This window comes from Rutilus rutilus (genome assembly GCF_951802725.1).
Source record: "Rutilus rutilus genome assembly, chromosome: 6".
NCBI lineage: Eukaryota > Metazoa > Chordata > Actinopteri > Cypriniformes > Leuciscidae > Rutilus > Rutilus rutilus.
The window spans coordinates 2,598,649-2,611,148 of record NC_140214.1 but is presented as its reverse complement, the minus strand read 5'-3'; the positions used below and the strand labels follow the sequence as shown (position 1 = coordinate 2,611,148).

The window sequence follows — 12,500 nt, the reverse complement described above, 5'->3', positions numbered from 1 at the left end:
TACCCGTATGGGCGGCGGCGAAGCTTTTCAACAGGCCGAGAGAGCTGTCAATCATTCCTGCTGATAAGGTGAAACACTAGATGATGATTAATATTCACATCACATCTGCACAGTATTGATTCAATCCTCTAAGATCTACTGATCAAACCGAGGAGAAAAGGTCAAATGGACTTGTATCTTGAATGACTTGTTTTGGCTTGCACACACACACACACACACACACTAGTTGAGTGTCCTGTCACCTGTAGGTGGAGGCGGAGCAGAAGCGAACGCTGTTTTCTCGGCCGATCGACCTGATGCTCACACTCGGCCTCTTCGGCGCCATCATCTTCACTGTCTTCAGAGGGTTTGTGAGTATCTGCACATCCATCCGTTTATCCCTCCATCTCGTGCATCACTCATGCTTCTCCTTTCTTTATTAAGGTTGTTCTTGAATGTTCTCTGGATTCTTGTTTTAACTACATCTACCAGTACGAGCCGTACATGAAAGACAGCGTCGGCTTTCCAAAGGTCATGGTGAGTTCAGTGGCTTTAGGAAGCACTCTGGGAAAATGCACATGCTATTTTTATGATTTGAGATGCAATAATACTATATAGTATATGGATAGAATCATAACATTTCTATTTTCAGATATTTTTGCGAATCATAAATAAAGTGTCATATTTTATCATTATATAAATACTGTGTAAAAAAACATGTTTTTTTGTATTATATACAATTCTAATATTAATATGATTTCATAAATATAATGATTTAATGCATGATTGCAGTAATTAATATTCATAATGCACAATTGAAAATTCACTTGCATATATTTAGCTGACTATTTTTATGATTTGAGATGCATTAATACTATTTAGTACGGATATAATCATAACTTTTTCCATTTCCAAATTTTTTGTTAATCTATCATTTTAAATATAGTGTAATATTTTATCATTATAGAAATATTTTGTAAAATAAGTGTTAAATATTTAGAAAATACTAATATATATATGTATATGTATATATATATTTTTTTAATATGAATATAATTTAATAAATATAATGATTTACATAATGATTATAATAATTAATATTCATAATGCATGCTGTTTAAAATAAAATTCACCTGCAAATATTTAGCTTACTATTTTAAAAATTTGAGATGCACTAATACTATATAGTACGGATAGAATCATAACATTTTATGTTTTCAAATATTTTTGTGAATTTTAAATATAGTGTAATATTTTATCCTTATAGAAATATTTTGTAAAATAAGTGTTAAATATTTAGAAAATACTATACAGAAAAAAATAAATATATAATATTAATATAATAAAACAATTTAATGATTATAATAATTAATATTCAGACTTTGAAAATTCAACCGGGTAGATTAAGCATTTTTATGTATTAAGTATACATAAAAGTATTAAGTATTAAGATTAAGTATTTTTATGATTTGAGATGCACTAATTCTATAGACAGAATCAGGATTGCCAGCCAGTGATGTTTACAGAGATCATGTGATGTAAATATGATGGACTGACGGGTTTCATGTCCTGGCAGATGCTGGTGTTCCTGTTCTATGTTCTTCCGCTCTTGACCGCGTGTGTTTATGGGCTTTACACTCCTGGATGCACATGGATGTTGGACTGGACGCTGTTCCTCGCTGGAGCTGTAGCTCAGGTAAAAACACAGCATAATAATGATGATAATCATAAATAATACTAAAATAACACTGAGATTAACTTTTATGTTTATATTTTTTGCTGTACAATTTAACAGACAAAGAATCATTGCAGATTTTATAGAATTTTTTGTACTGGTTAAAAAAATGTGTTAAATGAACTGCTCTTATATATCAGAGAAAAAAATTGTTAAAGTCCCCCGTAGTCATTTTATCCCTTAAAACTCATCTTTGATCATCAAAATTACATATTTAAAAGTTTTTTCCTTCATACCTTAAAATATCTTGAATGTAACTCGACACCCTTGCCTCATTTAGAATACGTGGTTCTATGAATATGCAAATGAGCCCCGCCTCCACTCACTCACTCAGCTCAGAGATCCACTGGTTGACGATCACACGTTGATCTGATTGGTTACAAGGTAGTTTGTGACGTCAGAAACACCAGCGATTTCAAAGCGTGTTTTTGAGACTGTCTTTGGTTCACTGCAGTTTTAAGGAGGAAATACTCAGCAATGGTGTCGACTTATGAATTTACACATGCTTTGTCTTAAAGCACATTAAAAACACTAAAAGCTGGATTTTCACCACAGAGGGACTTTAAAGGTGCATTGCGCGAGAGTCTGAGTTTTCGCAGAACTACGCCCCCTCTGGCGGCAAGCGAAACTGCAACCAGAGGTGTGCACGCTCACGGACCACACGCACACGCACGCTTGCACGAGCTCGAGCTGGTCATAACCCAAGGAGCATCAGCCGCACAAATCTTTTGTTTACAATCATAATGTCTTCAGAGGTAATAAAGTTTTAAATCTGCAAGTAATTTAAAATATGTGAAAGGAAAGGCAATTGAGTAAATAACACACTTATGTGTGAGGGAAAAAATGGGGGTAGTAGAAAACTTCGTTTTTTATTCCCATCTATCTCCATGTTGAACTGTGTTATGTGTTTACTGTATCCACTTATGACTATTATTATGGAAACACGTTCATGAACAATATAAGTTATAACTTTGTAAAAGCTCAAAATTGTAATCATGATACCATACCATACACAGTCGGTCAACAAAGTACACCCAAATGTCTCAAGGTAATAAACAATCAAGTGGCACTATGACGTTACCATAAAAGCCAAACAGGCTAATCCGCCGAAGATTTGCGGGGGTTTAGCTTGTTTTATTGATCAGCTAAGTAGCATATTCCAATAGCAATACATCGTAATTAAGCAGTAATTTGCTCAAAATTTGTGTCTAAGTATCTAACTTATATATCAGCATTTTATATCACAATCATTCTGAACCTGATCACTGACAATGGTAAGTTAGTAAAACCTATTCCGATTGTACATTTATCTAGCTTACGCTAAAGCATTACACATTTTATGGATCGTCATTTATTGTCATTATTGGCCGTATCAGACATTAGAGAATGGGATATATCTTACCTTTTTATCAAGAAAAAAGCCAACTGAGGATCCCGTTTGAGCCCTAGAGCAGACCGGAGATCTCTCCATTTGTTGAAAGCCTTCCCTATGTTTACTCTCGTCTTACCCCGACGCCTGTCTGACTCCAATTTGGACCTTTTGGTTGCACTAGACAAAAGTTCTCTTTTTTTTTTAATCTTACGTGGAGTTATTGCGTTGGTGTTTGAAATGAACTACAAGCCGGTCTCTTAGAATCCATTTTCTACGGAGAATGGCGGCGTCGGCGCATGCACAAACCTGCCAGACATATGAGCGTGCCGTGAACGCGCATGACGTCACGCCCAGTCTCAGATTCCGACCCGAATCCCTCTTATTTATTTTACTGTACAGGATTATAGAGGCAATCGCAGTGATCAGAGAAGGGCTCAGTCAGCCCATCAGGCAATTGTTTAAGCATGTATGGGTTAGAAAACGGGTATTTTTAACATGAAAAGTTGCGCAATGCACCTTTAAATAAATAAATTAAGATAAATGATTACAACAACCAATAATTCTTTTTGTCATGTCCAATAATTGATATGCCCATACTGTCTGAATTTAGAACTTCAAAATCAGTAGAAATGGATAGAACTATAACACTTTGGGCCCTATTTTAACGATCTGAAACGCAAGTATCAAGCACGAAACGCAAGTAACTTTGTGGGCGGATCTCGGGCGCTGTTGCTATTATACCGGCGGGATAAATGACTCTTGCGCCCGACGCAAATCTAAAATGTGTTGGTCTGAAGTAGCTTCATTACTCATAGGTGTGGTTTGGGCGTAACGTGAAATAAACCAATCAGAGCGTCATCTCACATTCCCTTTAAGAGCAGGCGCGCTTGTTCCATGGCGGATTGCTATTATAACGGCGGATTTGCCAGGCGCGCGCCAGGAGCGGTTCACAGCCGAGGAGAGAGACGTTCTCGTCAGGGCCGTAAAACACAGAGAAGTGACATTGGGGATGGAGAAACACACCCAAATTAGCTTCGGTTAAACAGGCGTATGATAATATGATAATAAAATGATTTCCCTTGTGTGCTAATATTTTTCCTTGTAATAATGTAGCCTATGATTTGCAAAAATGAAAACTGCTGCTTCTGTGTAGATGAGATAATCAAAGTGTATGTGTGTTGTGCACACGCTACGTTATGGTCAAGCATGCGCCCTCAAAATAGCATCTGAATAACATGCGCAACGCGCCACTGACTTTAGACGAGGTTTCTCCTGGTCTGTGGCGGAATTGTTTTCTGAAACTGCAAAATAGCACCAGGGAACGTTTGCGCCGGAACACGCCTCCTCTTTTCGCTGAACCGCCCCCGGGAGCGCAAGTTCATTCCCTAATTTACTGACGTGCGTCTGTGGAGGGAAAAGTCCGCTGTGCGCGGGTGCAAAATAGGAATGATACATTTTCGGTGTACAAAGTCAATTGCGCTGGGTGCAAGATAGGGCCCAAGGTCTATATTGCTGCAAAAAAAAACGTTTTGGAATCTTCAATTACTTTTAAGAGTGTAGAACAGAAATGATGTCACTGATCTGTCAGTATGTGACTGTGTATCTGATCTCTCCACAGACCCAGTGGACTCACCTGGGATCATCTGTTCACTCACGCACACCGTTCACGTACCGGATCCCCCGAGAGGAGTGGCGTCTGGTGGTCACGCTGAACCTTCTGTACGCCGCGGTGCCCGTCCTGCTCGCCGTACGCTGCTACACGGATAAAGCCTTCTTCATGAAGAGCGTTCCTCAGGAACAAGCCAGCAACGGCAAGAAGAAGAATTAGAATCACGGACAGTTCATGCGTCCTCTTTGCAGGACAGTGCAGCTTGAATTGGGGGCGTTTCAGAAGCGAGACCAACTGAAACCTCCTCAAGTTATCAGTAAAAGTATCAGATTATCAGTGACTGCATGTGTATCTGCCAATATTAGTGTCTTTTTCAAATTCCCAGTGAGCCTGTCGCTCTGATCCCAACTAACAGAACGTTCTCTGAGCGTTCGAAACATCACGTTTTTGAAAATGTTTTAAAAATGTTTTTTCTTGGTTATACGAACATTCCATTTTATCCTTCTTCAAACATTACGGGAATGTTACTTTTGAATGTTCTCTGAACATTCCGAAAGAAGGAGTAACATTTAAAAAACATTAGACAAACTAAAGAAAGTTTCAGATGAAGTTCCATAAATTATGTGTAAGGAATGTTTTTGTGCTGACGTTTTTAGAACATTATTAAAGGTACAATATGTAAGAATTTTGTAATAAAATATCTAAAAATCACTTGCACGGTGTGATATATTTCCTGCAGTTGTGTACTTACAATATCTCAAAAGTTCCCAAAGATTTTTAATTTCAGAGAAATCCCAATTTTAAATAATGGCACGTCCCTGTTCACTTGTCGCCTTTCAGTCCGCGTTATCCCTGGTTTCCGCTCGTACTGCCATAGTAACCATGGCGACAGACGTGGACGACTGCGTTACGTCTATCGACACGCTCACGCTGTTGTTGTTTCGTTCAAACATTATGGACCGTGGCAAGCAGACTTTGGGACAAAAGGAGAACTAAAACGAGGATTAATATCAGCGTGGCGTTTTCGAGATGCCGAGAGCTAGCGTCCGCGACTAACTTCGACTCGACAAGACGCCGCTCTTGCATGAGCTTTATTAGACAGGTGAGCAAATGTACATAAAACTAATCAATGTTATACAGCTCAACATGATGAAATGTTAGAATATGATCAGTATGTTATTCTAATGTTGATCTAGCTCACTGCTAGTCTCATACAGACAAACTAACACACAGAATAACATTATAACTTTCAACACACTCAAATGCAGTTTAGTGTGATAGTGCTTCACAAGCTTCATTCGTCTAATAAACTGCCCTGTGTGAGTATTATTCAGCACTTGCGGGTCCGTTGTTATTAGATCCATCGGCATGACGACAAGTTCCATAATTCCGCTTATGCGTCATCAACCTACGCCTTTGTTATTGTAAGAGGTTAGCGACCCCTAGTGGCGAAAATTACATATTGTAGCTTTAAGACCAGATAACTTTGAGCGAAACATTCTGTTAACGCTATAGAAGAACGTTTAACATAACTTTTAACAGAACATTTGTCAAAGTTCTATAATAAGCAGATATAAGTAGACTATTATAAGTATGGTATGGATTTAAAAGATTATTACTGGTCATCAGAAAATAATTGTTTTTTGCTGTCGACCAAAACATTGATATGCATCCCTAGAAAAAATTTAACGTCATCTGTCTTTCTTTTTTACAAGGAGTTTTGCTGTGTGTGTGTGTGTTATTGTGTGTGTGTATGTGTTCTAGCAGGTTTATCTCTGGTCAGTGGTGTGTCTGTGTGTGTGTGTGTGTGTTATTGTGTGTGTGTATGTGTTCTAGCAGGTTTATCTCTGGTCAGTGGTGTGTCTGTGTGTGTGTGCGTGTGTGTGTGTGTTCTAGCAGGTTTATCTCTGGTCAGTGGTGTGTGTGTGTGTGTGTGTGTGTGTGTGTGTGTGTGTGTGTGTGTGTGTGTGTGTGTTCTAGCAGGTTTATCTCTGGTCAGTTGGTGAAATCTCAATAAATCTGGACTCTGGACTGCTTCAGAGACGTTTGATGGGTGTGTCCTGATCGTGCCTGTCTGTGTGTGTGTGTGTGTGTGTGTGTGTGTGTGTGTGTTTGGAAGTACATTAATTATTTTTATATTAGTTTACATTATGAAAACAGATCCTGATCTCACAAAAACTTATCCAGGGTTTATTTGACTTATTTCAGTGTCAAGAAAATAGTCTCTTCATAAATAATATAAATCATAAAAAATTAAGTTCTTTCATCACATGTTCCTGGCAGATTCACCCAAATGTTTTATTCTGTTTTTATGTTATATAGAGATTCCCCAGCATTATGAGAACTTTTTCTGTGGTATGATGATTTGTCAGTGGTGTCGTGAACCCTCATATCTCCTGTCTTGTGAAATTGGCTGTTTATTATTCTTTGCGTTGGGCTCCAAAGGGAACGCCGGGGCACGGGTTCAGCAGGGAGAGATATTTATAGTGTTGCAACACGGTGAATCGTGAAGACGAATGATTCATTCAAAGATATCATGAACATTTCTTTGCCTCATCCTATCAAATCCCGGACCTTTGCTCTGCAGCGCTGATGACATCATCGCGTCACCGGCCCAGTGACCTCTTACCCGGTTGCCATCAGACAGATGAATGACGAATAAACTGATTACATCACTGGATCTACAATGTTCCTGAAGAGAAATATACATATTGAATTAATCACCATGAAATCAAAATTGACAATTCTTATTTTTTATGGAATATTGCAGTATTTATTCTGCAGCACATCATTATTTTATTAGAATTCATGTTCCTCATAATCTGGAATCAGAATAACTTCCCCTCATTCTTGCAGCATCTCTTCTCTTCTCTGATGATGAGATCCGGCAAGAATAAGCTATGGATTTAAAGAAAATGGTTATGTTTTGTGGTATTAGAATGTTCATCTTACTTTAAAACATTATTTTAGGTTAGGTAAAGTTGTAGAAATTGCTATGATACTATCAAAATTGGTAAAAAAAATGTATATCAAAACAAGTAACTTCAGATTGACAACCTCATGTAGCCTAATAAAGCTTATTAAACTTAGAAGAAAAAAAAGAGATCCACCAATAGCAAACCACAAACATCCAATCAATTCACAAATCAAGCCCCGCCCACATTTGTGGGAAAAGACCATAGACAGTAAAAGAAATGGACACAGCGACCCCATTGGATTCAACGGAGAAAAGTGAAATCAGTTAGAAGCTCTCACTTCCTGATGGCTGAGCGTACTGCGCAGACTCACACTGAGCTCGACGACGTAGATGTGACGTGAGCAACCCGTCTGTCTTCTAGTAGCTGTGCCGAGAGAAATCTGAATCATTCCCTTCCGAAACTTGCAGAGACGAAGAGTGTGAGTAGGAGGTGTCCATGAGCTAGGAGCAGGAGCAGGAGCAACTTTTGCTAAGTATTCTGATTAATTACTTTGTCATTTTGCCTCCACATCCCCCCGATTGCCCACAAGCTTCTCCTCCTGTCCATACGGTAATCTCTCTACTGTGCGACAGAGAGTCGCGTGGTTATGACGCAATCGTTAGCCTATTTTTACAAAAACTGCTTCTACGGGGCCAAGATACAAGGTAATGGAGCCTTTTATACATTTTCGTGTTTCTTTAGAAATAATAAATAATGGACAAATGGAGTCTTTAAACGCCTCAGATGTAAAGTTATTCGTTGTCAAAGTGACGCCAAAATGAATGGGAGTCAATGGAATGCTAACAGCAGGTGATGGTCTGCTAATCAATGGCGGCCCCCGGGAAAGCTTCAGTTTTTTCTGAAAGATTACCCCCTTGGAAAAGACTAGCTTGACTTTTGTATCATGCAGACTTCATGAAATCATGATGTCATGCTGCTTTATAAGGGTGGTAATATTTGCTCTGACAATGATTTGATTCAATTACAATCCTAAAAATTTGTCTTAAGTTTCCAGCCTTCTGTTTCATAAGTTTTGAATACTGTGCAACAGTTCATCATTGTTTAAAAAAAATTGTTTAGCCTGTCCTGGAGTATTGATTATCCATCTGGATTTTGTTGATTGTTAAACTAATGGGTCAAAATATTTTTTTCCTATAAGAAATGAAAGCATAATGAATAATTAATCACTAAATTCTGGCGTTCATTGCCATAAAAAGTGATGCATTGTGACAAAAGTATTTTAAAACTCAGTTCTTAATCTATACATATGTTGATGCAGGATGTTCTTGGCTGATGCTCCTGTGGTCTAATGGAGGTAATGGATTATAAATGAATTCTGATTTAACTCAAATGGTCCTTTGAATGCGCTCGAGCAGTTCTGAAGGTGTTTGTAATCTTGTAAAGGGTTTGAATTGGACTGTGTGTCACACTGGGAACGTTTGAATCCGCCTCAAACAGATGTGTCTCTCAGATCGCCTCATTAGGATTTCTAAAGCTGAATGATGTGTCGGCTAGTTTTCCTGGAATTACAAAGAGCATGTTTAATTATTGCGTTTGCTAAACGGAATGCTTTGATGTTGGGCGGCGGTAACCATGGCAACGCAAACTTCGAAAGACGCTCATTAGTTTAAAGCGAGAGTCTGCTGGTAATGGCGGATCTTTATCTGTCTTTGAAAACACATGAAAGACTCGAACCGAATAAATGAGCCATCTATACCTCCGTCAAAGATGTTAATTCAGACACAGATAACCCCTGAGGACAGACATAAATCGATGTTTTTACCCCTACACTGGCAATAGCCTGCAAACATAAGGGAGCATTCCATTTTAGAATTTTCAAACATTAATTTTCAAACATTAAGGGAACATTCCATTTTAGAATTTTCAAACATTAAGGGAACGTTACTTTTTGAATGTTCTCTGAACGTTCTAAAAAAAGTAGCAACATTTAAAAAAATAACGTCAAGACGAACATCCAACTCAAACCGTTTCAGGGAGGAAAAGTTCCATGAACGAACGTATATATTCTAAATAACGTTTTTGTGCTGACGTGTTGAGAACATTATTAAAAATCAGATAACTTTGAAAGAACATTCTGTTAATGTTACTGGAAGAACCTGTTCATAACTTTGAGCAGCAAAGCAGCAGCAACTGTTTTCAACATTGATAATAATCTGAAATGTTTCTTGAGCAGCAAATCGTCATATTTGATATATTTATCATATTTACCCTTCAATTTATTACTTGGAATTAAAAAGGTCTTTTAAAAGTCTTAAATTTACCTTTTTACCTTTTTAATAGCCTACCAAGTAATAAATTGAAGGGAACACAATAGCTACATGAATATGTTCTCTAAATGTTTGGGGAGAAACACAATGAGTTGTTTTTGCATCTTAAGAGTTAAAAAACAACAACAAAAAAACATTATTTTTTAATTCATTTTATCGCCCCAAAAGCTTGAATCGCTCTGCTCCCAACCACAAGAATATGGAAATATCTTATACTGTACCTTGTGATCACACTGCAAAAAAAGTGATGTTCTTCCTCAGTGTTTTTGTCTGGTTTTCCAGTGCAAATGTCTAAATATTCTTAAATCAAGATACTTTTTCGGTTTCAGTGAAATTGATCAAATATGAATTGAGTTTATGATTAAAACAAGAATAAATATCTGCTAATGGGCTGATATAAAAAAAAGTTTTCATAACTCACTAACTTCATAACTTTGTTCTTGTTTTATGCATAAACTTAAAGACCTGCAGAAACCCGGTTAGAATGATTTGTGAAGGATCATGTGACACTGAAGACTGGAGTAATGATGCTGAAAATGCAGCTTTGATCACAGGAATAAATTACACTTTACTATATATTCACATAGAAAACAGCTGTTTTAAATGGTAATAATATTTCTCAATATTACTGTATGTTTGATCAAATAAACACAGCCTTGGTGAGCAGAAGAGACTTCTTTCAAAAACATGGTGTCTCTCTCAGTTCATTTGACCAAATCATAACCTCAAACTCACCCGTTTCAAGTGTAATCTGGATCAGGATTATCAAGATTTGGAAATCCCATGTTTTGCTTTCCAGGATCAGGTAATCCATCTTACTTTTTGTATTCTGATTTCTTGGATCAAAAGTATTGCAATCTTACTAAAAAGTTTTGAACAACACAAACTAATGATTTGATCCAGATCAAAACCAAGATTGGATTTTGTGATCTAATCTAAATTCAGAATACTTTTTTTCTTCTTTTGATCAACCAAATTTCAAGATTTGACCCAATCCAGCAGCCAAAATCTGATTACTTTTAAACAACTGGGGCTCAATCTGACGCCATGGACCTGAAGTGGGCGTCAGGATCAGACACGACAGACAGCAGGACATAAACATGAAGATTAATATAGACATAAATACTGCAAAACAGAACAGATCACTCAGGAAATACATATCACAAATGAGAAATAGTAGCAAATGGAGACTTTAGCTTAAAGTAAGCATGCATAAAGTATGTTTCTGGCCTAAATCAGCAGATGAAAGTGTGTGTGACTGACTGCTGATGTCTAAAATTGCATAATAAGTGTATAAGTGTGTCCTTCCAAAGGGACGAGTCCTAATAGAGCAATAATGAGAAGTAAAACAGCACAGCATACTAAAACTAACCGAGTATAAAACACTGGTGTCATGCATCGGCCTCTCAGACGCCTTTCATTCAACATCATTAATCACTTCTGTTGGTGTAAAATGTGGACGCGGGTCACTTAAAGTCCCCCACATCAATCATTTTATCACTTAAAACTCATCTTTGATCACCAAAATGACATATTTAAAACTTTTTTCCTTGAAAAAAATTTCTTCATGCCTTAAAATATCTTGACTGTAACTCGACACCTTCGCCTCATTTAGTATGCGTGGTTCTATGAATATGCAAATGAGCCCCGCCTCCACTCACTCACTCAGCTCAGAGATCCACTGGTTGACGATCACACGTTGATCTGATTGGTTACAAGGTAGTTTGTGACGTCAGAAACACCAGCGATTTCAAAGCGTGTTTTTGAGACTGTCTTTGGTTCACTGCAGTTTTAAGGAGGAAATACTCAGCAATGGTGTCGACTTATGAATTTACACATGCTTTGTCTGACTTAAAGCATATTAAAAACACCACACAGACACATAAACAACATTAAAAACTTGATTTTCACCTCAGGGGGACTTTAAACAAAACATCTGGAATGACAGCAGATCTGATCCAATCAGTTTTATTGTTGGTTTGTTTCAAGTTTAATAAAGAACAAAACACATCAACAAACGAGAAGTGAAGCCATAAAAACATCAAGGTTTGACCTCAGATTCATCGCAGCGAACGTAAGGATTTCATGAACATACGCTCATGTTGTTATTGTGTGAAACGCACGTTTCCATGTCAGTTCTGCAAAACTATTGAATAGGGGGATTAAATGTGATCAGACAATAGAATAAAAAACATGACAGAACCCAAAACAAACTCCATCCAATTTATATACAGAAGAAGGTGGATCTATAAGCAAACGGAGGATGGATTATGTGTCATCATGTTGTTCACTAAAGAATATGCTACATGTTATGAATAAACACACAGATCCAGATTCACACAAACACAACTAACGGAGATCCAACCTGTTCAGGAGCACGTCAGTGTGTCAGATCCACACGGAGCGCACTTTATTAACACTGTATTTTAATAAAAATGACAACACACAAATATGGGTAAAATAATGCATCGCTCAGAGTAAACGTTTTATCAATATTTTCCAACAGTGAGTTAAATGCAAGTATACTGAGCGTGTTCTGGTGCATTCTGGGAGTTTAGGT

At 37.4% G+C, this 12,500-nt stretch overlaps 1 protein-coding gene across 1 annotated transcript in view; it reads left to right on the top strand.

The window, feature by feature from the left end:
* Positions 1 to 5,406, top strand: part of tm6sf2a (transmembrane 6 superfamily member 2a) — an 11,925-nt gene extending 6,519 nt beyond the window's left edge. Inside the window, exons 6-10 of the mRNA XM_084411884.1 lie at positions 1 to 68; positions 249 to 350; positions 424 to 516; positions 1,556 to 1,675; positions 4,705 to 5,406. The exon at positions 1 to 68 is cut by the window's left edge and continues 57 nt beyond it. Of these exons, the coding sequence (XP_084268010.1) occupies positions 1 to 68; positions 249 to 350; positions 424 to 516; positions 1,556 to 1,675; positions 4,705 to 4,914 (593 nt within the window). The 3' untranslated portion in view covers positions 4,915 to 5,406. The remainder of the gene's footprint in view (positions 69 to 248; positions 351 to 423; positions 517 to 1,555; positions 1,676 to 4,704) is intronic.
* The last annotated feature ends 7,094 nt before the right edge of the window (positions 5,407 to 12,500 follow it).